A 25,432-nucleotide genomic window follows, 5' to 3' on the forward strand; every position below is an offset into this window, starting at 1 on the left:
CCATTTGGTAAGAAAATCCAAAACTAAACTGAACAAATTCAGTTTGACAATTTTAGGTTCTTTGATGTTACTGCCTTATTCTTAGCTAATAAAGATCGAAACTAATCTAAACTAAATTGGACTTTTTTTTTTGTATTTATAAAGTATCTGGATCGAATCAATTAATCCTAAATAAGAGAAAAAGATAAAGGTAAAAAATATATATTTATTTATATATATATATATAAATAATTTTTATTTAGAAGGAAAAAAAAAAGAAGTATCAGCATAGTTGTTGATAAATCAGATTTTATTTTTATTTTACAAAAAAAAAAAAGTTAGGGTTAAGGGGTGTATTTTATTTTAACACTGATAAGTCGGTGGTGGGACCAAGTTGGTTGGGCCAATTCGACTATAGCCGGGACCACCGCGCACATGTTCCGCCGCAATGCCACGTCGTCGCGACTCGAGCAGGGGAAGCTTCCTCGCCAAGTTCCCGCCACGGCGACCACCGATGGCCGATTGGTTCCCCCGTCCGGTTCCCATACTTTTGCTATTGCCATTTCTTTATTTATTTATTTCCAACAATACAACACGCGATTCTTGCATTCTCTCTCTCTCTCTCTCTCATCGTCTTTCGTATCTGATATCTCCTTCTTCGCGTCGATCGATGGCTCCTCGACCCCCAAACCCTAGAACTCGTCCGCCCTGACCTCAAGATCCTTCCTCGTCTTTTCTTCTGCTGATTCTGATTCCTTTCGTCTCGTTGTTTTCTTTTGCAGGGAGACGGCAATGGCAGGAGGAACCCCTCGTTTCCAAGGAAGAAAGCAATGATGACTTGCACACGCCTTCTTCCTCCGATTCCGAGTACAGCATTGACGAAGAAGAAGCGGAGTCCGATGAGAGCGACGAGGGTGCGGTTCAAGAAACGCAGCCTGAAAACGCCCCTGCGCCGACGCCCGATAAACCCCCTAAACCCCCTCGGCCAGCGAGCTCCGGGCGTAAGAAGGAAAGGGAATTCCCTTTGCTGTGGGAGACGTGGGAGAAGGAGAACTTTATTTGGATAACTAATAAGTTGAATTCGGGAGACGAAGTATCTGATTTTGAGGGAAATGGAACGCCCGAGATAGTCGATCCATCGCCTGACATCAAGCTCCCGCTCTTGAGGTTCCAGAAGGAGTGGCTTGCTTGGGCTCTCAAGCAGGAGTGTTCTGTTTTTAGAGGGGGGATTCTTGCTGATGAAATGGGAATGGGGAAGACTATTCAAGCCATTTCCCTTGTCCTTACGGCTCGGTCCCTTGGTTCACAACACACTTGGTCTGGCCTTGACTTGAACGTCCCTTGTTCATCCTCTGTTTTGCCGGACACCAAATGCACCCTTGTTATTTGTCCAGTAGTTGCAGTTATTCAGTGGGTGGACGAGATTAATAAGCACACGGAAAAGGGGTCCATTAAGGTTTTAGTCTATCACGGTGCTAATAGAGATAAAACAAATTATGAGTTTGATGATTACGATTTTGTGATCACTACATATTCAACAATTGAGAGTGAATTTAGGAAGTATTTGATGCCTCCAAAGGAGATGTGCAAATATTGCAATAAGAGGTTCTACCCTAAGAAGATGAGGACACACTTGAAGTATTTTTGTGGACCTTATGCCTGTAAGACAGAAAAGCAAGCTAGACAAGCGAGTAGAAAAAAAGATGCAAAGCTAAAGGGAAAGACAAAGACTGTCGATAAGACCAAGAAGCATTATGCCTCAGAAAAAAAGGTTCAGAGTTCAGACAAAACGATTTTGGGCTCATCCCCAGGAAATTCAATCTTGCATTCTGTGAAATGGCAACGAATTATTCTTGATGAGGTGGATATTTATTTTCCTGTTTCTTTAAATAGCTTTCTAGCTTGGGTTAGTTTGGTAAAAACTAAATTCTCTCTCATATATGTAGTGCCTGGTTAAAAATAATCCTGATCTGCGATGCACACTTTAGCACATAATTACTGTTTTGACAATGAACCATTTTCAGGCTCTTGTACAGCTTTTATCCCTCCCTTGCTCCCTTCTCCTTATCTCAATATCTTTGCATCATCCATATTTCCATCTAGAGCAAAAGAATTGTTGTATGGTTTTACTAATGAAAGTTGAGTTTTAAGGTTAATGGAGGGACTAATTATTACTTGTTCTTAAATAATGGTATAAGCTACCTTTTCATGTTTGTGAACATAAGCTTAAAGTTTGTTGAGTTTATATAATATATAATTGATTCAATCAACCCTTACATTGTTACTGGTATTTGTTTTGTGTATTTTTACTACTCATGCAGGCTCATTTCATAAAGGACAGGCATTGTAATACTGCTAAGGCTGTTTTTGCTCTAGAATCTTTATACAAGTGGGCCCTAAGTGGCACTCCATTGCAAAATAGAGTCGGAGAGCTTTACTCATTGGTTCGTATAGGTCATAGTTTGTCATTCAATGACTTTATGAACTGCTCTTAGTTTGACACTAATATGCATGTCATTAGGTTCGCTTTTTGCAAATCTGGCCGTACTCACTTTACTTCTGCAAAGATTGTGATTGCAAAATACTAGATTATGGGTAAGAATTCCCATCTCCTATAGTGACTTAAAGATCATACTTCTTTTATCTTTTATTAATTCTAGGTTTTTGAATATTTTACTATTTTAGTTAGTTGTTATTCAAATTTGAATTATAATAGTAAGATTCTGTTAACTAAAATTTCTCTGAGCCTATACAATTGATATAAAGGAACAATTAGCAGATATGGTGTATTATGCTTGCTTGAAAGTGTTTACAGATCGTAAAGGCATAAGATCATCTAGTATGGCTATCAGTAATTATGTGTTTCAGATCTATCTGGCAAACTGTTCGCTCTTTAATTTCTGATGTATATGCAGTTAAACTTTAGGTTAAATATAATTAATTAGTTTTTTGTTAATTGATAGAAGACAGTTAAACATGAAGGAAAATTTGGATTATGTAAGGAGTTGGATAGTCAGCTAATTTACTTTAGGGTTTACTGTTGGAGGACTTCTGATTTGCTCAGAAGCTCTTTGGAAATTAGGATATAGGAGATATCTAACTTGTTGAGTTGATTGTTATAAAAATCACTCTAAATTCTATAGTAGATAATGATAAACTGCAGCCTCTTGTAGTCGAAAGCAATGAATGCTGTTAAAGCTTAACTAAACCTAGGCCTTTGTGAAAATATAGTTATCAAAATGGAACCTGATATTGATCAAATCAAGCTTAGGGTCACCTATTGGACTTTGAGCTATTGGTTAGACTGCCTGGTTTAATTTGCTTAACTGCATATTTATTAAAGGATATTTTAGATTATATAACTTGCATGATAAGAGTAACATGTATTTCTACTAACTTAAAGAAGAAGGCATTTAGGGTGTTTGTTTACATCAGAGGAAGGAAGTGAGAGAGAGAGAAGGGAAAAGGGAAAGGCAAATGGGAAGGAGAGTAGGTGAGGAGAGGAGGAAGGAAATTGTTTTTACATAGTAAGAAGAACTAAAAGAATGGGAAGAGACTGAATGAAAACTAAAGTTACCCCATTTTCCCTCTCATTCCACCATCTTCTTCTTGATCTTGTTATCATCTGTGCTATGGACCTTCCACTCACCACCTGATACTTACATCTATGTTCCATCTACCTCTTGATATCCCACCTGTACTCAGACCTGGCCTCTTGATATCTACCGCTTGCTGCTCGCACCAGAATCTGGCCACCTGATTGCCTACACCCGCTCACTCTTGCTGCCTTCTGCTTGCAAGGTCATGTTCATAGAGAAAGACGGATAATCACGTATTTTCACATAGCTTTCCTCTGAGATCCCTGCTTTTGATCGAGTTTGGTGGAAGTATTTGGAGCCAGAAGTGGTTCCACAAAAGGGGCTTCAAAATCATTCCTGTGTCTTCCACTCAGGCAAACCAGAGGGAAGGTGCCATATTCTCCTTGGGTGTTTCGCCTTTCATCTGGATCTGGAGGTGTTTCCTTCTGGAGATGTGGAGTTAAACAAACCCTAGTGATTGCAGTAAATCGAATATGTCTAACAAACTATAACTCAAGTAGCCTGAAAAGGATGGCATAGTATAATTAAAATTATGAAATTACAAACTAGTTTTACAAATTCCAAATATGATAAAAATCAATCTAATGATGTTAATTTTGCAAATATAATTACCTAGTGTTGAACTATTCAAAACTTAAAGTAGGATTTGCATGCGAGGATTTGGGAATATTCTGTCTCCCATACTTGTTTATGTAGAATGTCTTCATAGCTTCTCATATATTAGTTTATCTTCCAAACTTTAAAAATTTTATTCGTTTTGCTCTTCAAGTTAATTGTCTACCATGACCACATTAAGTCAATTTTTTGATTAAAATGATAAAAATATTTTTAGATATTAATGAATATTTTGTTGTTGATAATAGGAATTTTTTGTTTTATTGACTTCTGGATAGTCTTGGAATTAACTTTAATGGTATCCTGAATATTTTTTCTGGTTTAGACACTTGAGAAGTTAAATAAAAAATTACAAGGATCAGCATGAAAATTGCCACACTAGATTCAGAATCAGCAAGGTCACCTGGTTCAACCCACCCAAGTTTTTCTATATTTCTGGCCTATGTGCATGCTCAAACTGGGCATGCCTTGTTCTCTGTTTTTTTGGCTCTGTGACCGATTTGGGATGGTTTGATAACTATGTGTATAAGTATGCTATAAACCAAAGGTTTTTTTTCCCACTATCTTTGTCTATATATAAGAATTTCTGTAGATGATGGCATTATGATAACATTTGGGATAGTGAAATGCTTATCAAATTCCTGTAGATAACAGCTTTGGTCATGAAAAAATGGCTCCTTTCTGTTATATTTTATTATCTGCATTACCACCAAGAATACCCATTAGTTTGACTGAATGCTATGTCTGTGGTATTTAGCACCTTATTTGCCAATTTAATTTGGAACCTGCAAAGATCTCGTTTGTAGTTGATTATGCAGTGACTGGATAAGTATTAATAACACTAGAGTGTTTTTGACACTTTTCTTGCATACCATAATAAATCTCAAACTGAAAACTAAGAATAGGCCTTAAAACTTAAACTTAGTTTAGACAAATATAGCTGAATCTTTCCTTCTTTACTTTATTAATTGAATATTGAATTTTTTCATTCCCTTTTCATGTAATTCTTTTGGTTAATGTTATCTGAAAAATTTATGAATAAGTTGCATTAGCACTCAACCTGTTGATTATGATTGTATTCACTTGTATTGCAGTTCTAGTAGAGATTGCGTTGATTGCCCTCATTCTAGAGTAAGGCACTTTTGCTGGTGGAATAGGGTATGGTTAATGATCTGTCTGTAGGTTTCAGAAAATAGATCTACTTCTCTCATCATTATTTTTGCATTGTAGTTTATTGCAAATCCAATACAATCAGAACACAGGCGCAATAGTGAAGCAACACATTCACCTGGCGAGAGGGCCATGACCTTGTTAAGAGAGAGAATTTTGAAAAGCATAGTGTTAAGGCGTACCAAGAAAAGCAGAGCTTCGGATCTTGCTCTTCCACCCAGAATTGTAAGAATTGTATTTATATAATAGATGTATTATGATTATTCATAGCATCTTGAACTGGAAATAATATGTTAAATACACATCACATGCATGAGTTATGTATATGACATCGTAGTGTGTATTATTTGGTCAATATACACATATGTTAGATATAAAAGTTCTTTATTTTGTAGGTTTATTTGAGGCGGGATTCTCTAGATACGAAAGAGCAGGAATTCTATGAAGCACTATATACCCAAAGCCGTCTACAGTTTGATGCGTGGGTTACACCTACCATTTTCTGCATTTTACTTATGTTTAACTTTGCATTTTGGAAAATATTTTTGTGATGCCTCTTGTATTATTTCTTTGTCATTATTCTCCCAACAATCAAATAATTTATTGATGAACCAGTGCTGTCTCTTGGATATATGAAATTTTCCTGAAAGATGACAAAACTATCAGGCATATTCATGCATACTTGTTTAGGCAGACATTGTTATGTCGTGGCACCTAGAAAATGAACCAATGAGGCAACATCTTATGTGGTGAATGACTTCTATTACAGTAAAATATACATGAGAAATTGTAATATTTAATTCTTTTTCACTTGGATGGATGATTGAGTGAGGGTAAGTAATTCATAGAGGAAAAGAAAAGAAAGGGAAATAGTATAGACTTCCTACCCTCCCGTTAGATGGAAATGATGAAGCAAAGAAATTTGTCATTCGTCTCGTACAATGTTTCCCCTAATAGTAAAATCTACTCCAATGTTTGATGCTGTCACTGTCCATACTCCACAGAGTTGCTAAATAGTTCTGATATTAACTGAAGGAGTATGACTTTGATTTCAGAGTGGACTGAGGGTTGATGATTCTAGTGGGGGCATGAAGAATCTTGCTCCATCATATTTGGTACTTTGCCCTTGGATTATGCTATGGTGCCAAGTAAAGGGTGTGGTCTGTTTCTTCCATTTGACCCTCTGCTGATTGTAGATTGATCGACACCATCAAACAGTGGGTTACTTGTGGATGAGATGTAGGGACACCATTCTCACTTGATTCTCCCTTTCCCTTCCTGCTGTTGCCTGCTCAGTGTTCTTCTACAACTGGCACCAACTGCTGTAGCACGATTGGAGTTGAGTTTATTTATGAGCAAAAATCAAAAGGGTGTCCCTTTTTATTGGAATCATCAAAAGAGCGCTCCTTTTTTATTTTTTTATCAAAACAGCCCCTAATCCTGCCTCAGCCCATTTTTGTTTTCAAAAATATGCTTATTCGGCATTGTTGTAGTAGCTACGGATCATAGTTGCTACGACCGTATAGGAGCAATGATCCTGTATCTGCTACAACATAGGTAAATTGTTTATGTTGTATCAACTACAATTTATAGTTGCTACAACATAATATTGACCAATGTGACCAGAGGTGAATTGTTTATGTTGTAGTAGCTACAATTCATAGGTAGCTGGCTTAGACGGTTCCTGCATGGGAGTTGCCACAATAAGGTCTAGGAGTCGATTCCTAGTGGATGCGGAATGCTTTGCTGGTTGCCTCACCCCCTCATACAGTGGGTCACTAGGCTAGAGCGAAGTTCTCCGTGATTTACCTCCTTTCTAGATCGCTTGGGGCAGTACTAGAGGAGCCTTCGGGGTGAGGGTATCACCTTTTGCCATAATACAATATAATATTGACCAGAGATAGAGTATCTATGCTGTAACAATTATGATTCATATTTGTCACAACATAATGTTGTCTAGTGTTAATCAGAAATGAAGCATCTATGTTGTCGCTGCTACAACAACGGCAAACAAGGATATTTTGGAAAACAAAAATGGGCTGAGACGGAATGGGGCACCCTTTTGACAATTAAAAGGGGTGCTCTTTTAATTTTTACCCTTTATTTATTCCTAACTTGATTATTAGGATGGTCTCATGCTCCTAATGGTCTATAAATATAAGCCTATGCAAAAGTGGGCTACAATCTAAGCCAAGGGTAAATGGGGAGAAAAATAGGAGCAGGTGCTATTTAGTATTTTGAATTGGGCGTGATTTAGTAAAAACCATCTAGAAATGCTTGTTTTGGTTAATTGCCCAAGTCAAGTAAGCATTGATAAGACAAATTGTTGCATGCTCCTTTTTCTTTGCTAGCAAATAACTAAGCTAGTGTTGTCAGTAGATTTCTCAACTAAGGGTTGAGCTATAATTCAGTACCAGTCTGAGGAGAGGTGTGCATGCAGACTGCACTTTGGTTGTGATTAATGAAGACTGACACCTTTTGTTCATGAAGACCTTGAATTTCATTTCGCTAAAATTTGATATGAATATATGAATGACAGGATTCTCTGATAGTTTGAAGAAAGAAAATGTAATACCTACAAATATGTTTGTTTTTTTTTCAGGTTTTTGTTGATGCTTTTGTGTTTTATTGTATTTAGTCCAAAATTTGATTGAACATTGGTGTTCTTTGTTGTTTATAGTGGAGCTGCAGTTTCTTTCAGATCTATTTGGTGTAAAATTGAACTTCAAAAGAGGCACATTATTAGTTTTCTTGAACCATATTAAATTGTGTTTTGAAATGGAGAATGATAAACTATCTTGTTGTATAACATGACAACAATGCCATGAGTCCCAAATATTTGCAGTCAGTGAAGAACTATCTAGTTCTGAAGTCTGTAAACTTAAAGGTCATTATATTGAAACATTGCATTGTTTAGTTCCTGGAAGCTATGGGAGTAAACTAAACTATTTCTCTTCATAAAAGTGTGGTTAAATTTTTTCTTAAAAGTCTGATTCCAAAGTGCCCTGAGATTAGAAGGATCCACAATTATGAATTTATTATAAGATTATAATTTTTATGTAGCATTGAGTTTCATTTCTACTATTTACCAGATATGCTGATGCTGGAACTTTACTGAACAATTATGCTCATATATTCGATCTTCTTACACGCTTACGACAGGTATGGTGCATAGATTTGTGCATTGCACTAGACAGTGAAAATTTTTCATCCATGTTGTAACTAAGTACTTTCTTCACTTCTCCTAATTTGTCAAATTGAGTTGATGTTTATACGTTATCAAATGGCACTGTGAAAGCTTTTTCCACCAGATTTTTTAGATTTTTGAATTAGTAACTAGATTGTTTGATGTAGCTATAAAGAAACATTTGTCAACTTCAAAGTGAAACATGCCAGTTTTGTACAGTTACTGTGTGTGAGATTTGCCTATATAGTAGCATTCATCGCTGCTTGTTATAAGTAATTAATAGTTTTGCTAGTCAAGAATTGATAGCAATATTGCAAATGGCTTAGACACATGGAGCATCTTTCTCTGCTGCACAATGGCTGCAATTTTATTTTGATATGCATAATGTTTAGCATTTAATTGGTCCTGTTTTCTATTTCTTGAGTGACTGATAGTCATAACTTTGCTGGATTTGTTTTTCCTCTGTTGATACCAGGCAGTTGACCATCCATATCTTGTATTATATTCTAAGACATCAGAAGTAGCTAACCCAAGTAAGGATGACATCATGAAACAAGATTGCGGCATTTGTCATCATCCTCCGGAGGATATGGTGGTAAGCTGTCTTTGAACTATTACACATGAGTGGCTAAGTCTGCAAGGTAGTTATGTTCCTTCTTCAATGTCTTTTGTCTTCATGCATTCCCCCCCTAGGTCACTTCCTGTGAGCATGTCTTTTGTAAAGTTTGTTTGATCGATTACTCAGCATCCTTGGAGAATGTGAAGTGTCCATTATGTTCAAAGCCTCTTACTGTTGATCTAACAACTAAAAATCTGGGGGAGCAAATTACTCCAGCAGCTATCAAGGGCTATAAATCAGGGATACTGAACAGACTGAAGGATATTGGAACCTTCTGCACAAGCACAAAAATAGATGCATTGGTATGAATTTCTTCAACTTATCGGTGGTTACCTTTTTCCCCCCCCTGATTGATTTATTTCTCCATTTGCTCATCTCAAATTTTTATGAATCAAAATTATAGCAGTATGATTTCATGTACATTACACAATTGAGTCTGGGTGATCTATTGGAGTTGCAATATAGGTTGTTGTAGTCATCGTGGGTCTCTTTATTCATGATTGTACAAGTCTGAATTTTTTTATTAAAATCAACACAGATTATTAAAGTCATTCCAGTCTTCATTTATGATTATTATATATAAATCAGAATTATTTTTGAAGCCAAGGTTTCTGCTTTTTCTCATCTTTCTCTTAATTCATGTTTAGTCTTGAAGGGTTTTACTGCTATGGTGATTTCTTTGGATTGGGGTGGACTAGTAATCTTCTTGTTCTTACAGTTACAAACACATTTGATTTGATTTTTTTTTCATAGTGTCACAAAACAGTTGCTGTTACTATCAATTTATAAATTAGGATACTGAAACAAATGAAGATTTCATCTTGGCAACATTGAGGTAAGCTTCAACCGCTTTGAGCCAGAAGCATAGTAATGCAGAGTTGATAAGCCTTCTCAAACACCACTCAGACTGGCTTCAGTTGGCCCACAGATTTGATCACAGTTTTGATCCATTGGTACAGGATTAAGGACAAGTATATCCAGACCAGGAACCCACAACAATATTTTCAAGCAAGAATAAGTTTTTTTCCCAACTTCAACACTCATTCACTTGAGTGTTCTCTAGAATAGGATATAACCTTCCTTTAACCCTTGTGGTTTATGAAGATATATACTTGTTTACTGAAGATCATATACTTGTTAATTAATGTTTTGTTCAAGGATCCTAGAAGCATTGAATTAGTGACCATCTAAGAAAATACTATGATTTAATTAGCACATATCCCTGTGGTCAGTATTCCCCTCGTTACTGAAACCTTGTCTTTGTTCTATTAGTTCGTCAAGGATGTATAGTAGTAACATGGCTTTGTTATGGAATAGATTTCCAGTTAACTGCATCCCATGGATCTTTAATCCTATTATATATGCTTGCTCTCATCGCTTGGAGAAAATTTTGGCGAGCTTATAGAAATTTGGTTGCACCTTTCTGAAAATCTAATTGATTGCAGTTACCTTTTCCCTCCATATTTCTGTCTATTCACGTGTTTTTGTTGGAACAGAAAGAAGAGATAAGGGACATGGTGGAATTGGATGGTTCTGCTAAAGGAATTGTGTTTAGTCAGTATACATCATTTCTTGACCTGATTCGTTTCTCCCTTGAGAAGGTGTGCCAACTGACCAATTTGTTTTGCGTTTGAGGTTTTCATTTGTGGACCTGATCAATCTGTGTAAAACTTGCAGTCTGGTGTTAAGTGTGTTCAATTGGTTGGAAGCATGAGTCTTGTCGAGAGGGATAGAGCAATTACAAGCTTCACTAATGATTCAGATTGCAAGATATTCTTGATGAGCTTGAAAGCTGGAGGTGTAGCCCTCAACCTGACAGTGGCTTCACATGTATGCAGATATTCTCTTTGGTGTATTCTTTATTTCGATGCAGACATTTATTCTAACAATCAAGGAATTTCTGAGGTTTAATTCACTGATGCATATCAAAGGCTTTGCTGATCAAGCCCTCATTCGGAAGTTTGTTATTTTCTTATCACTCTTCATTTGGAAGTTATGGCTGAATCTAATATTATGAAATATCAAGGCCCAATTTTGGAGACTTTTGAATTTCTTTCTTTTTCCTTTTTCAAATGCATCGACAATGTTGAGTTTGTCTATTCCAATCAACAAGCTGACTTTCTTGCATCAATTACTATCTAATTCTATGACAGACGGTTTTAGTTTGCGGCTCTTGCAGGTTTTCCTGATGGACCCTTGGTGGAATCCAGCTGTCGAATGCCAAGCTCAAGATCGAATCCACAGGATTGGCCAGTATAAGCCTATTAGGTTTGTTGTTGAGACTGCTATCTCGTAGTGAGCACACTTGTTTTCTTCTTGTTTTTTTTCCTCATACTGCTTCACTCTTCCATTATTAGAATTGTCCGCTTTGTTATTGAGAACACAATCGAGGAACGCATACTGCATCTGCAAGAGAAGAAGGAACTTATGTTTCAAGGGTGAGTGCATCCTTTTATGAACAATGATCAAGTGCTGCTTTGCAATACGTAGTGTGTGTATATATATATATATATATATATATATATATATATATATATATATATATATATATATATATTACTCAAGATGGTATGTAATTCTGATATTTTCTTAGGACTATTGGACACAATCCAGATGCCATGGCAAAATTAACCGAAGCGGACCTACGCTTCTTGTTCCAGGTCTAACTTTTTTTTGGTGGACCTAAAATGGAAAATGCTGGATATTTAAATCTTTTTGTCAAGCCTACTCTGTCTCAATAATCTCAGGCCATAATTTTTGATAATCAATATGTAAATATCAAAGTACAGTCGTGATGCTAAGTTCATATGAGATTCCATTTCTTGTCTGTACCTTTTTTGTAGCCATGAACAAAACTCTTATAAATACATTTATGCTTGTGTTTTAGGAGAAATAGAAAGTTGGAAGAAGAGAGAGGGAAGAAGTTTAGATATGTTGTCCCTAGAAGGAAATTCTAGGCCACTAGTAGTGACTTCTCACGAAAAATGAAACTTCCCTTTCCTCCATGAATGAGCGAGAGGAAAGGTATTTGGCCCAGTGCATAATTAATGTGTTTGGTAGGTAGCCAGCAAACAGTTGCACCTCGTCCCACTCCTTCCATTCCTTTATTGAGCTTGTAATGCCACTCCAAAATTGTGTTGTGAATGGCCAATATGAATAGTTTTTAGTCCCATTTTAAAATTACTTGGATGATCTTAAATAGTTTCACTCGGTGAGGTAAAATTAGACGCTGCTCCGGGAAAGCATGGGGGGGAGTCTTAACTCTGTTCTTAGTTCTAATTTAGAGCTGTGATGGGCATGTAAGGTGGTGGGGGTATCTTGGATATTAAAAAAGTAGAATGAAAGAGGTGTACATGTTTTGGAATTTTCAGAGCAGGTTGTGGTTCGTGTAAAAATTAAATTTGAATATGTGATATTGGAAAATTTGCCCCCTTTGTTTTCTCGTCCTGTAGTACATGTTTGCTAATGTCAGGTTACTTGTGCCAATTTTTTCCCATGTAATTTAATCACGGTGAGTAGCGTCTATATTTTCCAGCATTTAATCTGTTGTGATGCAGAGTTAGATAAATTTTGAAAGCGATCCGTTTTTATTGGATTGCAACTATGCACTTTCCCAGAACAACATCTAGCACTAGCTTCATTCTCTGTTTCAGTGTGGTACTTTCGAGTGTAATGAATCTAGCATCAAATTTTTTTCGACAGGTAGATGATTCTTGCTCGCCCGGATGACTCTTAGGAAGATCATCTTTTTTGATAAGTTGTGCTGATTGTGTGTATTAATTTCTGGTATGTGTTTGTCTATTTATCAAAATTTTGGTTTTCAAGGACGATCGGCTGCTACCTTAGCGTCCCCTTTAAAGCCGATCCCATGGATATGGAGAGAGGTTTGTCAGATACACAAGTGTTAGGCGCATAGCGGAGTCTATCATGCAGGTGATCACCTTTTGGGAATCGAAGCCTTGATCATTATGTCAATAATATCATGTGTCCACCTTATGTTTTGGAGGCAAAAAAAAAAAAAGATTTTTTAGAACATAGTTGAAGGGGATTTGGTTTAACCAAATAACAGAAATAGTTTCTCTTTCTAAGAAAGTCTTTTATATGAGCACAAAATTAATGGGGGGAAACTCTCTCACGTTTGGTTGGATTGGATAATAATGAATTCTATCTCACACACAGACATTATGGTTGAAGACGAAGTGGAATTGTAATTCTCTAAACAACGCAGCATAAAATCAAATTGAATTTTGTTTTACTTACTAAGATGTGATATGTGATGCAATGATATATATATATATATATATATATATATATATATATATATATAGTTCGGAATTGTGAATCGGAATTGTATATAAAAATTGAGCAAATTTAGCTCAAATATAATAGATAACTAATTAATACATAACTTATAAAAAAATATGCATTATATATATAATACATGATCAAACAATAATATATTAACTGTAATTTATCTACGCAATATAAGAAATGATTAATTAAAACGGGTTAAAATTCTGGTGCATTAATTTTTAAGTCAGCAAGTGTGTTATTACCATCACCACTATAATAATGTAACCAGTACTTACCAAATGACTACCGTACTCATAAACACGTCACCAACAGCCAATACCTTCCTCTCCGCTCGAATATGCGGTGGTCTCCATGACGATACGAGGAGGGTGGCTCTGTGGGTACGACGCCGAGTAAATTTAGGATATCGCTGTGCGATAACACGCACCAGCAGTAGACTAGCATACGACTGGAAACAGGGAGAAAGGTAAAAGAAGCAAAGGAAAAGAGCGACCTTGCGATGACGACGGTGGCGGCGGTGAGGAAGAGGGGCCGGCCGAGGAAGATGCGGGACGGCGGCCGCCGGCATCGCTCTCCGGCTTCCCCTTCGCCTGCCACGGAAGCTCCGCGCCGTACGCTCCGCCAACGACGCCGGCGCCCCCTAAGCGATGGATTCGCTGACTTCGATGACTACTTGGATGAGGAGGAGGAAGTGGAGGTAGAGGAGGAGGAGGAGGAGGATCTGGAGCGGAAAGGAAAGAGGCGGCAGCTGAAGCTCATCCTCAAGTTACCTCCTGCCCCAACCACCGCCAGAAGGATGGAGGACGAGGAGGAGGAGAGAAAGCCTCATAGGGTTGCTCATCCGTCGCGCAAGTCGTCGTCTTTGTCCTCGGCTACGTCGTCTTCTTACGTGGATGACGACGATGAGGAGGAGGGCGAAGAGGATGAGGAGCCAATCAAGCCGCTGAAAAAGCGCCGCTATGAGGGAATTGATGCTGGAATTCGTTCCACTGGATCTGCTCCCCGAGAGGTATAATGCACAGTTCTAGATACTCCCCGAAACTGCTGCTGCTTTGTTCCTTCTACTTCATATTCTTTCCAAATTATTTGTATTTGGCGCTTGCATTGTATCTTCTAGTGAAAATTGAGGATGCGGAGTAATTTTTTGGGGGAAAATTGGATATCTTGAAATTAATTCATCCTATTCCATTTGTTATTGCAGACGGTAGAGAAAAATCTCCTTCGGAGATCCAAAGGACCTGTTTTTGGTTAGATTCTGCAAGTCTCTTCATTACTTTTCCACTGATGTTTCATGAAGTTATTGCATTTGTAATTGATGGTGTAAGTATATGATTCAGGGGTGTCGGCTAGTACACAGCCTGCAGGAACACCTTTGCCAGAGAGGAAGTTACTGGAGGCCATTCTCGATAAGATTCAGAAGTATTTCCCTTTACGATGTCAAAGTTCTCTCTATAATAGCTGAGCTATGAGTTTGTTTTCACTTAATTTTGTTTTGGTATGGCAGAAAGGATACTTATGGGGTGTTTGCAGACCCAGTGGATATTGATGAGGTTCATTACCATTCTTTATTATGTAACACAATGATAGAACTGGTTGGCTTCCTTCAAACTTACTATAGTGCTTATTCTGCTTCAGCTTCCTGATTACCTTGATGTGATTGAGCACCCGATGGACTTTGGGACTGTGCGGAAGAAACTAGCAAGGAATGCATATCGATCCTTTGAACAATTTGAGGTAATCCTTGTGCAATGATTCTTGGCTTGACGTTTATCTGGAATCTGGATGTGTGTCTAAACAAAAAGTAGTTTCTGAATTGCTTAAGAAACTATTTCAGTAAGCTACATAGTATCTGTGTGGGTTTGCTATTTTGTCTTATATGTTGAAGCCCAAGTAAATTGCACAAGGACTATAAGGTTCTTTGCACTGACATACAACCCTCTAAAGTTTAAAATCCATATTTCTCTTATAGAACATTAGTACTCCTAAGTGCCGAAGCAAATGTAAGTAAACAATTGGGTAGTTCTGATTTTGAAATTATTGCTTGTATTTGTTCATCCAGTAGTGTCATGCAATCTTGAAAATTGCATTAAGCTCCAACATATTGTATAGGTGTTTTCTATTTGCAGTTTGGAAAAAGGCTCTTGTAGTTTTTTTTAAAATACTATGTGCCTCTTTGAGCTTAACAAAGAAGCATTAGACTGCTAATGACCAACGAACTATGCTTTATAGAGTATGTAGTAGTAAGAATACATACAAAATAACCATCACAACGGCAAGGTGCACAAGCAGCTGACTGTCCCCTAATTGATAATTAAAACATTGATGTTATTCTGTTCGAAGATGAATTCAAGTTGACGAGTAGTGATAAAGATTTAAGGAGTAGAGGATGACTAAAGAGAATTCTTTCTATCATTGATATATGAAATGATTGTTACTAACCTTAAAGAGAGCTGAGTAATTGGATAGATGTCTTCTTGTTGTAATGAAAAATGGCACTTTCTGAAAAACTTGTTGATGAAGTAGGGAGCTTAGATTTTGTGTATTGCAGTCTGAAAAGCAAACGATAGCCTAGAGACATTTTAGGCCAACTCCAGTGTTTCTATTCCAGTTCTATCTCGCTCCTTGCTTCTTGTTTAGTTCTCTTATAATGACTAATGTGAATTATAAATTTTATTACCGTGGACTGTTGGGAAGTGATTCTTGTGCAATTTACTTTCTCGTATCATTTCCTTATAAGATTAGGTTGATTGCAGGATGATGTCTTCTTAATTTGCAGTAATGCTATGCAGTATAATGCACCAGACACAGTATACTTCAGACAGGTATCAGGAGACCCTTCTTTCTTTTTCTGAAAAAATCAATTTAAATATTCTTCTTTGTATTGCTTCTAAAAATCTGTAATTCTACTTGATGAAGGCACGTGCCATGCAAGATATAGGGAGAAAAGAATTTCAAATACTAAGAACTGAGGTCAAATCCATCGGAACTGATTCAAAATCCAAAGAGAAGATTAGAGTAAATCCCACTGAGAAAAAACCACTGCAAAAGTGCCTGCCAAAAGTTGTGCAAGAATCATTTGTTTCTGATATTTCTTCTGCCACAACTCTTGTTTCTGGAGGGGATATCGGTACTGGTTTAAGCACAGTAGAAGCTAGTGGTGCAGATCCTGCTAGCACTTCAAATGGTCTTGCTGATAATAGCTCATCACTCGGTGACAGTAAATCAGAAAAGGTGGATGATCCTAGAGGTATGATAAGCAAGCTAGTAATATCCAGTTTTTTCTCATTTTGATTGATAATTTAAGCATCTTATGGGTCTTCACATACACCTTTCAGTGAAAGGCTCTCCATCTAAGCTTGGGAAGACATCACTTGATGTAGATGAAAATAGGCGTGCCACTTACAATATTAATTATGACCAAGAATGTGAAGCAGACACAGTGTTTGATGTGTTTGAGGGAGAACAAAGGCAGCTGATTGCTGTATGGGGATAACATAAATATTTGGAACTTGTTTTATGTTTAACATCTCATGCACATCTGATATTTTGATTTCCTGAATCAGGTTGGAATTGATGCTGAATACTCGTATGCAAGGAGCCTGGCCCGTTTTGCAGGTAATCTTGGTCCTGCTGCCTGGAAAATTGCTTCAGACAGGATCGCAAATGCTTTGCCTTCTGGTGTAAAGTATGGCTTTGGATGGGTCGATGAATATGAACCACCTCTAAGTTCTATACTGTCAATCTCAAACAGTTCCAAGTTGCAACAAAACCAAACCAATCAGAATTCAACTGTTCAGTTCAAAATGCCCCTGAAGAAGGATAAAGTAACTGCAGTTGGAAGAAAAGCCAGTGGAAATGGTAATCTAAAGGAAGTAGATTATGGCATCCAGAATCAGATTCGAACCAGTTCTCGTAACAGAGATTATGATCCTGTCAAGGAGGGAAATGAACTTCCTAGAATTACTGGAACAAAGAAACAATCATGTAATGATGTCTCTATAACCCAGCAAAGGACAGATGCTGCTGTATTGCAGAAGAAGAACAAACAAGTCGCATTCAATTTTGCTAACAATAGCGCTACTGCTTCAGAGCAGGCCCGAGAATGTCAGCCAAGTTCTTCAAATACTAGATTGACAAATCAAGCTTTACAGGGCTCTCACATTTATGATAGTGTAGTCCCTTCTAGACCACCTGCCACAGTTCACTTGGATAGGAAAACTGGGCGGCCAGAAACTCTAAAACAAATGGAATCATCAGTAGCACCAAGCAATAAAACAAATGGAAAAGTCACTGCAGGTCAATTCAGCAGTGGAAAAGTCTCGACAAGTTCTTGCATGAGTCTTGATAATACCATGAAATTTCTCCCTGAGAATCAAAAAGGAATTATAGCAAATCAGCCTCAGGCATTGGGTGTTTATGATCAGGGTCATAGTGATGCTTCAGGAGTGATGGGTTTGCCAATCAAGATGTTTAGTCAGCCAAACCTTTCAAGCAGTTCTGATTCTTCTAAAACTTTCCCATCGGTTGTTCCACCAAGTTGCAGAGAGAAAACAAATGTTCCAGATTATGTTGCAGCACAAATGTGGATGCCTGCTGGAGCTTCCTTGCAGTCTAAACCACCGCAGCATATAGTAGATGCTCGCAACTCTTCAAATGGATCTGTTTCTACATTTTCCTATGGCTCTTGGAGGACACCAAGTTCATCACCCAGGATCTCTGATAATTCCATGACAATCTCCATGTCTCAAGCTTTTAGGCAACCCATCCAGGTGGCTGGTTTGGAACCTCAGGTTCGTGACAAGGGATTGGTCATCTTCCCTCAACTAGTTACAAATGATATGTCCAGATTTCAAAACCAGAGTCCGCGGCAAGGTCCAGTTCCGCGAATGGAAAACAAGCGTAGTAAGGATACATACCCTCCTGATCTAAATATAAGTTTCCAGCCTCCTGGATCTCCAGTTCTGCACTCTCCTCGTATTCTCAAGGACTCTCAACAGCCAGACTTAGCTTTGCAGCTCTGATACTCCATTTTGAAGTTTGCCCGTTTCATGCCACAAGCCATAATATCACGGATATGGAACGAATGTTAATATGCAGTTTCTTTTAATCAGATGAAGCTTATTTGTGCTTGCAAAATGGGTAGATATTGGAAGAAGGAACTCATCTTCATGGAAACTACTCAAGTGAACTATCTTTTACTTGAATGATGAATCAATCCTTTTGGGTGGAAATCTACTCCTTGAGCAATAGTCATGTCGAGAGGTGAATGGCTTTCAAGATTTTGTAGATGGACATATGCTGATGACTGCACATATCTGATCATAGATTTAGGCACTCACTGACCACCATGGCTGATGGTTCTTGGTGGAATCATCAAAGGTATCTTCTTGGAGTAGATTTGTATGTGAATCATGCAAAAGCTTTACTTCTACTATTTGCTTCAATGTTATAGTAGGTTTTGGCTGATGAGAGATCTGGTTTTAATGCATTGCTCAAGTTGTTTCTCCAAAAGTTTTATTTGATCTCACCTTTTATATAGATATTATTCAATTGAGGTGAGCTACTTTTTTTATAGTAGTCTGAATAACTCAACCTCTTAATTTTGTGTTAATTATGCTTTTAAAACTCTTTTTAGTAGTTAATTGCAATATTCTTTGACACATTTTATATTTGTTTTAGTAGTCAATAATCACCTCCCTATATCAAATGGTGGATGATAAATATGTTTTTTGGATGTAAATTTCCAAAAAAAAAAAAAAAAATCAAAGTTTATCAACTTGATCTATTTGAGCAGGTATTCAAATTGGACTCCCTTGTTCCAAACTGCCTGAACTGCCTGGGTTAATATGATACTCCATTATTTCATGAAATGGCTTGGTTTCAAAATTTGAACTATTTTACTGACTGAAATTAGCAAAAAAATTTAAAAAAAAAAGATAAAATCAATTGATCTATCGTTAAAAGTTTTTTTTAATGAGAATAATTAATCTGATTTCTTTCAATGAAGTTTGATGGGTTGAAATTAGCAAAAATAAATTATTTTTTTGTATAGTTTTATAGAAAAAGAATTATGTTAAAGTTACTCGATATGTTTCACTAAATATCAAATATCTTGATTGACTTAAAAATAAAAATTATCTCTTTCTAAATTATATATATGAGCATTTCTCTTTTTTTTAAAAAAAATAAATAATATATAATTTTAATTTAGACAATTCCAAGAATAACACCCTTTTATATAAATATCCAATATAAGTTTTCTAGGGAATGGTAACATCATCAAAATTAGAATATTTTTTAAAATAATTAAGATTCAAAATTTACAGCATGTGGTATTTAAATAATTAATGATGTTAAAATATTTAAGTCAGGAATCATCATATAATTTGAATGTTTAGTATAAACAAATATTGATCATTCTTTTAATAATCAATAATTGTTTATTAGCTTTATATTTATATAAGATAGTTTTAAAATAAAAAATATTTTAAAAATTAAATTATGGATGAAATATTATTTTAATAAATTTTAAAAGAGGATATTTGATATGGATTTTTTTTTAAAATAATATTTTTATTTTATGCTATATTTTTTATTAGTTAAAAAACTTAATTGATCAAAAAAATTTATTGCATTAAATATTAAAAATTCGTATTTTTTTAAAAACATATTTTCTAAAAAAATAAAACTAAATAAATAAATTTATAGGAGGAGAATAATGTAATTAGATATATACTCAAGAACAGTAGACGGCACATGGCAGTGGACACTGAAAAGCCTGACCTTTTGCAGCTTTACTCCTTAAAAAGGAGGGATTTTTTTTCATCTTCTCCTTGATCTTCTCGTCGTCGGTGGATTTCTTCCGCTGCTCTTGATACCTGGAGAGCTAGTGCTGGTTCTGGCGCAGAGACGAAGACCAAGCAATCTGGCATTGGTAAGCAGATTGCGCTTCAATCTACTTATGAAGGTCTTTGCTTTCCCTAATTGTTTCGTTATTTTCCTTGTTTTGGAATTCCTCTGCTGCTCTTCGTAGCTGGAGAGCTGGGAATGGTGGTGGTGTAGAGAGGAAGAGCAAGGGATCCGCCATCTGCAAACAGACTGTGCTCAATCTGTTTGTAAAGATCTCTACTTTCCCTAATTTTATCGCCATTTTCCTTGTTTTCGATTTCTTACGCTGCTGTTGGTTGCTGGAGAGCTAGGAATGGTGGTGTCGTAGAGAGGAAAAACTAGCAATCTTCCATTAGTACGAAGCTTGTGCTCAATCTCTTTATGAAGATCTCTACATTCCCTAATTTTATCGTCATTTCCTTATTTTGGATTACTTCTACTGCTCTTGATAGCTGGAGAACTGGACTGGTGGTGGAGTAGAGAGGAAGAACAAGCAATTTTCCATTGGTAAAAAGATTGTGCTCGATCTCTCTATAAAGATCTCTACTTTCCCTATTTTTGTCATTATTTTGTTGATTTCTTCTGCTGCTCTTGTATCAGAGAGCTAGGGCTGGTGGTGGCCTAGAGTGGAAAACCAAACAATCTGCCATTGGTAAGCTCGATCTCTCTAAAAAAAAACTCTACGTTCCCTAATTTTATTATTGTTTTCCTTATTTTGGATTTCTTTTGCTGCTCTTGATAGCTGGAGAGCTAGGAATGGCGGTGGTGTAGACGAAAGCAAAGCAATCTTCAACTGGTTAGCAGACTGTGTTCAATCTCTTGCTAATGATCTATACTTTCCCTAATATTACCATATTTTCCTTGTTTATGCTCGTATTATTGGATTTGCAACCACAATATATTTGTGATGATGAAATTTTCAACTCATATCTGTTTGTTCCTTCTTGCCCTATGTGTGATTAGAATGATTTTGGGGTTATGAGAACATTCCAAAAGCTCTTCTGTCCTATTTTGAAGTGGAGAAAGGATTATTTGGGTTTTGTTCTTCATTGTTCAAATAAAAAGGCAAGAAATGCATCACTATGTTATTTGTTTTAGCTTTTTGCAGTATTAGGTTCTATTGTGCTGTATCAGAAGAATGTGTGAATTTTTTTTTTATGGAGAAATGCAAGATTTACAATTTTGTTCTGAGTCGATCTTTGGTCAGAATGAAACTGTTGTTGGAAAAAATGTGAATGGGAAAGGATGGAAGAGACTCTAATATGGGAGTTTTTAGTCCCCACATTGGGAGTTTTGTAGCTATGAGGTTGGTTAAGGAGAGACTCTTATGCACACACTCGTAGGGGTGCAAATCCAAGGCCCGATTGCACTAAACCCAAGTGACACATCTGTTAGCGTGACCTTAACGGGTCGAATGTCGGATCGGTCAGAGCAAAATTTATCCAAGCAAATCAACTTACGTTTTGTCACTCGAATTCATATTTGCTATTTGCTCAAGTGCATAACGAACACATTAATGGTCGAGCCTAAAACGATCGACAATAATAGCAGATCTGTAATGGCTCAAACAGAAATAGCCGACCATTGATGGCTAATGGTTGGCGTTTCAAGTCGGGTGGGTAAATGGCAATAAATAACTTTTATTTGGTCATTTAGTGTTGTCAAGAGTTGGAGCCCCTATACAAGGAGGTTGCGACCTGGTTCCTCGTTCTCCTTTTCTTTATCGAGCGACCTGCTCAGCATTTCTTACGTGATAGTGTTCGAGTACGTACTCAGTTCGCCACGAACAACTTGTGCTAGGTTACGATCGTGGTCGAGCTGATGTATTTTGGGAAACAGACGTCCATCATAACCTCGAACCACAGGGGATGAATTTGTTTTAAGGAAACAGTGTCAAACACAAGCCTCGGTTTCTCACTTTAGAAAGATAAGTTTTGCTTATGCCAACCAACATCAAATGAACTTTAAACCTGGAGAGATGTTTTACTATAGGTAGAATTTTAAATGTGGGCAATCTTGGGACCAAGAATTAGGTTCTGGTCAAGCCCTCTCCTTTGTCTTTAGTTTGTTGTTTTGCCATGACATGGTATATTCTTCCTTTTTCGCAATGTATTGATTGAGCCTCGTAGATTGTCGATAAGTTAGCTTATGCTTAGGAATCTTTGGTGGTCGATGATCACGTTGAATGTGAACACAAAGTTCTGTGGTGGTAATTGAGCTAGAAAAATTGTGTTCACTTTGAATTTTACGTTGTAGTGTTTATGATTTGGTACAATTTATAAGTTCGCTCGTCTACTTAAACAAGTCTTATAAGTACAAAAGAATGAGCTCATGACTTCATTTTAAAGACTTACTAGTCTTTACCCCAAAACTCAAGCACACAAGCAAAAGATGAGGATGTTAAAGTGGATGTGCGAATATACGAGAATGGAAAGATAGGAAATAAGAACATTAGAGAAAATCAAATTTGCACCTATTGAGGAAAAACTCCGGGAGACACATTTAAGATGATACAAATACATATTTAGATGACCAATAAATGCTCTAGTTAGGCGATGTGAAATTATGATAAATACACGTATTAAACAAGGAGAAAGACTAAAGAAGACTTGATTAGAAATGATAAAATAAGATAAAATTTATTTAAATATAGATGATTGATTTAATAGAGGATAAAGCTCAATATCGTAAAAGGATCCATATAACCGACCTCATTTAGTGGGATAAAATTTGATTGTTGTTATTAATCTAGTCTTCCCTCTGTGGAAAATTACTTGGTTATAACTTAGGGCTACAACAAGAACAAGCCTTATATGTTCAGATTATTCAGTGTTGGATATGTGAAACTCTTCTCAACCAGTGAGCTTTGCATAAGGTTATATTTTTCTTTTGTAACAAAAGGTGGAATCCGCCATTCCAGCAGCCCTCATATGGTCGGTCCTACAATCATTTGCGAGGTGGTAAATCGAAAAGTTGTAGTTAGACACTGTGGGGGAAGGATGTAACGGTTAAAATTGGTTTATTTTGAGAACTACATTAGGTTCATCATATCCTTGCATCATTTTATTATTTTAACCATCAGTTCTGCTTGGCCTATTATTGGTTGTATTAATTGATAAACGCAAATCATATAGTTCTTTCTGCTTCTATCGAAAAATGGTTTCCTGTTTATGTTTCTTTAAACAAATTTCAATTAGGAATTATATATTGTTTTCTCATGCAATCACTTGTGTGTGAACTAACTTTTCATGGGATCTTTATCAGAAATCTCATCAGCAGCTCATTGAGAGAAGCATTTGGAACAGAACCTTGCAAATTCGGATACAGTAACAAATCTATCTCCATAACATGGCTCAAAGAACAAACGTTCTGGATGATAATGGAGCCATTATCAAGGTTGGAACAACTGGCACGATAGGTTCGTTGATGACTCGAGAATTAGAATGCATCAAGCATTCGGACCAAACACACCCGTCCGTGCAGCGAAAACAACAAACAGCACCTGTGTCCATACATTGTGGTTCCAATCCGAGGAAAACATTGCAGAAAAGGAATCAAACTAATGAACATGGGAGCGGCAGCTACAACGACAGCGGTAGCAGCACAGGGCATGCTAATGGCGCAAGCAACATCGATGGTCAAAAGCTTCGGCATGCACCGGGAAGAAATGGACACAAGATTCCGATGCTAGTATCGGATGGTAGTTCAGCGGATCAAAATCTGAACACTGATAAGGCTGAAAAGAAAGCACACTCTTCTATTGTGGAGGTTGTAGACTTAAAGTGCAGCAATCCAATGAGCACACGGTTGAAGAAACTTGGGTTCTCCAAGCTCTCTGAATCGATATCCTAGCTCTGTATCTTACTGCTGTAGTCCTGGCAGCCATTTATAAAAGTGATGTCCACTAGAGAAATCAGGTTGTATGCTTCTACATAGGAATCGAGATCTAAGCTATGGTTTTTATGACAAGCAATCTTATTTCCATCAGGCATCAGTCTCCACCGGGGGATGATGCATTGTATTGAAATTTGTTGAGTAGCTTTCATTGGTGTCTTTGCTTTGTGGCGCTTCATTCCGCATGCATGTTCTTCCTCATGAATGAACAGATGAGAGTGTCCCATGTATTTAGAAGAACATTTAGGGGACTAAATTTTAACACCCTTATGATTATTCTTATTTCGTAGTAACCGTCAGTGAATCCTTGCATAATGATTAGGTTACGAAGGAATTATGAAATCTGTATATTTTAGAATCAGTATGGTTGAATCAATAAAACAGTCGAGAAGGTTATGTCCTTTAAAATCGGGGTGGTTACTCAGTGAAGAAGTTGAGAAGGCTATCCTTTGGAATCGAAACGGTCAAATCGATGGAGTCAAAGAAGTTATGTCATCTGGAGTTGGAATGACCAAGCTGATAAAGAAGTTCAAGAGATTGTGTTTTCTAAAATCAAGTCGTCGAGTCGATGAAGGGATCGAAAATGTTGTATCATCTAGAGTTGAATAACCGAGTCAGTGAAGGAGTTGAAGAGATTGTGTCATCTAAGTTAGATGGTCAAGTCAATGAAGTGGCCAAGGAGGTTGTACCCCTAGAGTTGGAGTGGTCAAGTCGATAAAGAAATTGAGGAGATTGTATCCTATGGAATTGAATGACTGAGTCAATAAAGAGTCAAGAAGATTATATCCTCTAGAATCAAGATGATCAAATCAATGAAAAAATTGAAGAAGTTGTATCCTTTAAAGTCGGGTGACCAAATCGATGAAGAGTCGAAAATAATATATAGGGTTAAGATATCCTACATACTTTCCCATGCATGATATCCATCCGCGACTGAATGCACGAGGCGCCCGGATTATTTTTGGACACCCCAACTCGCCCGAATGCATATTCAATTGTGGATGCTACATGCACGGAAAAATGCATAGCATATCATGTTGCTACATATGCCACCTCTTCATCGTGTAGTGATAAAATTCTAATTCCATCATTAACGACCTTACCAACTATCAAACACATCATATCAATATACACAATAAAATATTTATCACCATCTACAGATCAATT

General features: G+C 36.9%; 3 protein-coding genes across 4 annotated transcripts; all 3 read left to right on the forward strand.

The window, feature by feature from the left end:
• The first annotated feature begins 614 nt into the window (after positions 1 to 614).
• Positions 615 to 12,025, forward strand: LOC141833252 (DNA repair protein RAD16). The gene is made up of 15 exons (XM_074720653.1): positions 615 to 680; positions 762 to 1,840; positions 2,301 to 2,423; positions 2,501 to 2,574; positions 5,288 to 5,351; positions 5,424 to 5,588; positions 5,759 to 5,844; positions 8,456 to 8,525; positions 9,026 to 9,145; positions 9,244 to 9,471; positions 10,666 to 10,770; positions 10,847 to 10,999; positions 11,349 to 11,437; positions 11,527 to 11,607; positions 11,763 to 12,025. The coding sequence occupies exons 1-15, from the start codon at positions 650 to 652 to the stop codon at positions 11,833 to 11,835; spliced, it is 2,541 nt and encodes an 846-aa protein (XP_074576754.1). The 5' UTR covers positions 615 to 649; the 3' UTR covers positions 11,836 to 12,025.
• Positions 12,026 to 13,957: 1,932 nt separating this feature from the next.
• LOC141839217 (uncharacterized) lies at positions 13,958 to 19,055 on the forward strand. The gene is made up of 9 exons (XM_074727283.1): positions 13,958 to 14,492; positions 14,685 to 14,730; positions 14,821 to 14,902; positions 14,988 to 15,033; positions 15,119 to 15,217; positions 16,237 to 16,305; positions 16,400 to 16,730; positions 16,819 to 16,964; positions 17,047 to 19,055. Exons 1-9 carry the CDS (start codon positions 13,983 to 13,985, stop codon positions 18,502 to 18,504), a joined length of 2,787 nt encoding a protein of 928 aa, XP_074583384.1. The 5' UTR covers positions 13,958 to 13,982; the 3' UTR covers positions 18,505 to 19,055.
• Positions 19,056 to 20,340: 1,285 nt separating this feature from the next.
• On the forward strand, positions 20,341 to 24,426 carry LOC141812355 (uncharacterized). Of its 2 annotated transcripts, none has more exons than XM_074700388.1 (6): positions 20,341 to 20,417; positions 20,517 to 20,726; positions 20,824 to 20,878; positions 20,972 to 21,023; positions 21,114 to 21,167; positions 23,636 to 24,426. In XM_074700388.1, the coding sequence occupies exon 6, from the start codon at positions 23,720 to 23,722 to the stop codon at positions 24,221 to 24,223; it is 504 nt and encodes a 167-aa protein (XP_074556489.1). In that variant the 5' UTR covers positions 20,341 to 20,417; positions 20,517 to 20,726; positions 20,824 to 20,878; positions 20,972 to 21,023; positions 21,114 to 21,167; positions 23,636 to 23,719; the 3' UTR covers positions 24,224 to 24,426. The 2 variants fall into 2 exon arrangements, with proteins under 2 accessions (XP_074556489.1, XP_074556494.1); XM_074700393.1 differs by lacking the exon at positions 20,341 to 20,417 and having other exon boundaries at positions 20,574 to 20,598; positions 20,677 to 20,726.
• The last annotated feature ends 1,006 nt before the right edge of the window (positions 24,427 to 25,432 follow it).

This window comes from Curcuma longa, chromosome 1 (assembly GCF_044706935.1).
Source record: "Curcuma longa cultivar G26 ecotype Majalengka, Jawa Barat chromosome 1, ITB_CL_G26_1.1, whole genome shotgun sequence".
NCBI lineage: Eukaryota > Viridiplantae > Streptophyta > Magnoliopsida > Zingiberales > Zingiberaceae > Curcuma > Curcuma longa.

Coding starts and splice junctions, on each gene's coding strand:
- LOC141833252 (XM_074720653.1), top strand. CDS start 650: ATGGCTCCTCGACCCCCAAACCCTAGAACTC. Junction 5,589..5,758: donor TTGCTCTTCCACCCAGAATT/GTAAGAATTGTA, acceptor TTTATTTTGTAG/GTTTATTTGAGGCGGGATTC. Junction 10,771..10,846: donor TTCGTTTCTCCCTTGAGAAG/GTGTGCCAACTG, acceptor TAAAACTTGCAG/TCTGGTGTTAAGTGTGTTCA.
- LOC141839217 (XM_074727283.1), top strand. CDS start 13,983: ATGACGACGGTGGCGGCGGTGAGGAAGAGGGGCCGGCCGAGGAAGATG. Junction 14,731..14,820: donor ATCCAAAGGACCTGTTTTTG/GTTAGATTCTGC, acceptor TATATGATTCAG/GGGTGTCGGCTAGTACACAG. Junction 14,903..14,987: donor ATTCTCGATAAGATTCAGAA/GTATTTCCCTTT, acceptor TTGGTATGGCAG/AAAGGATACTTATGGGGTGT.
- LOC141812355 (XM_074700388.1), top strand. CDS start 23,720: ATGGCTCAAAGAACAAACGTTCTGGATGATAATGGAGCCATTATCAAG.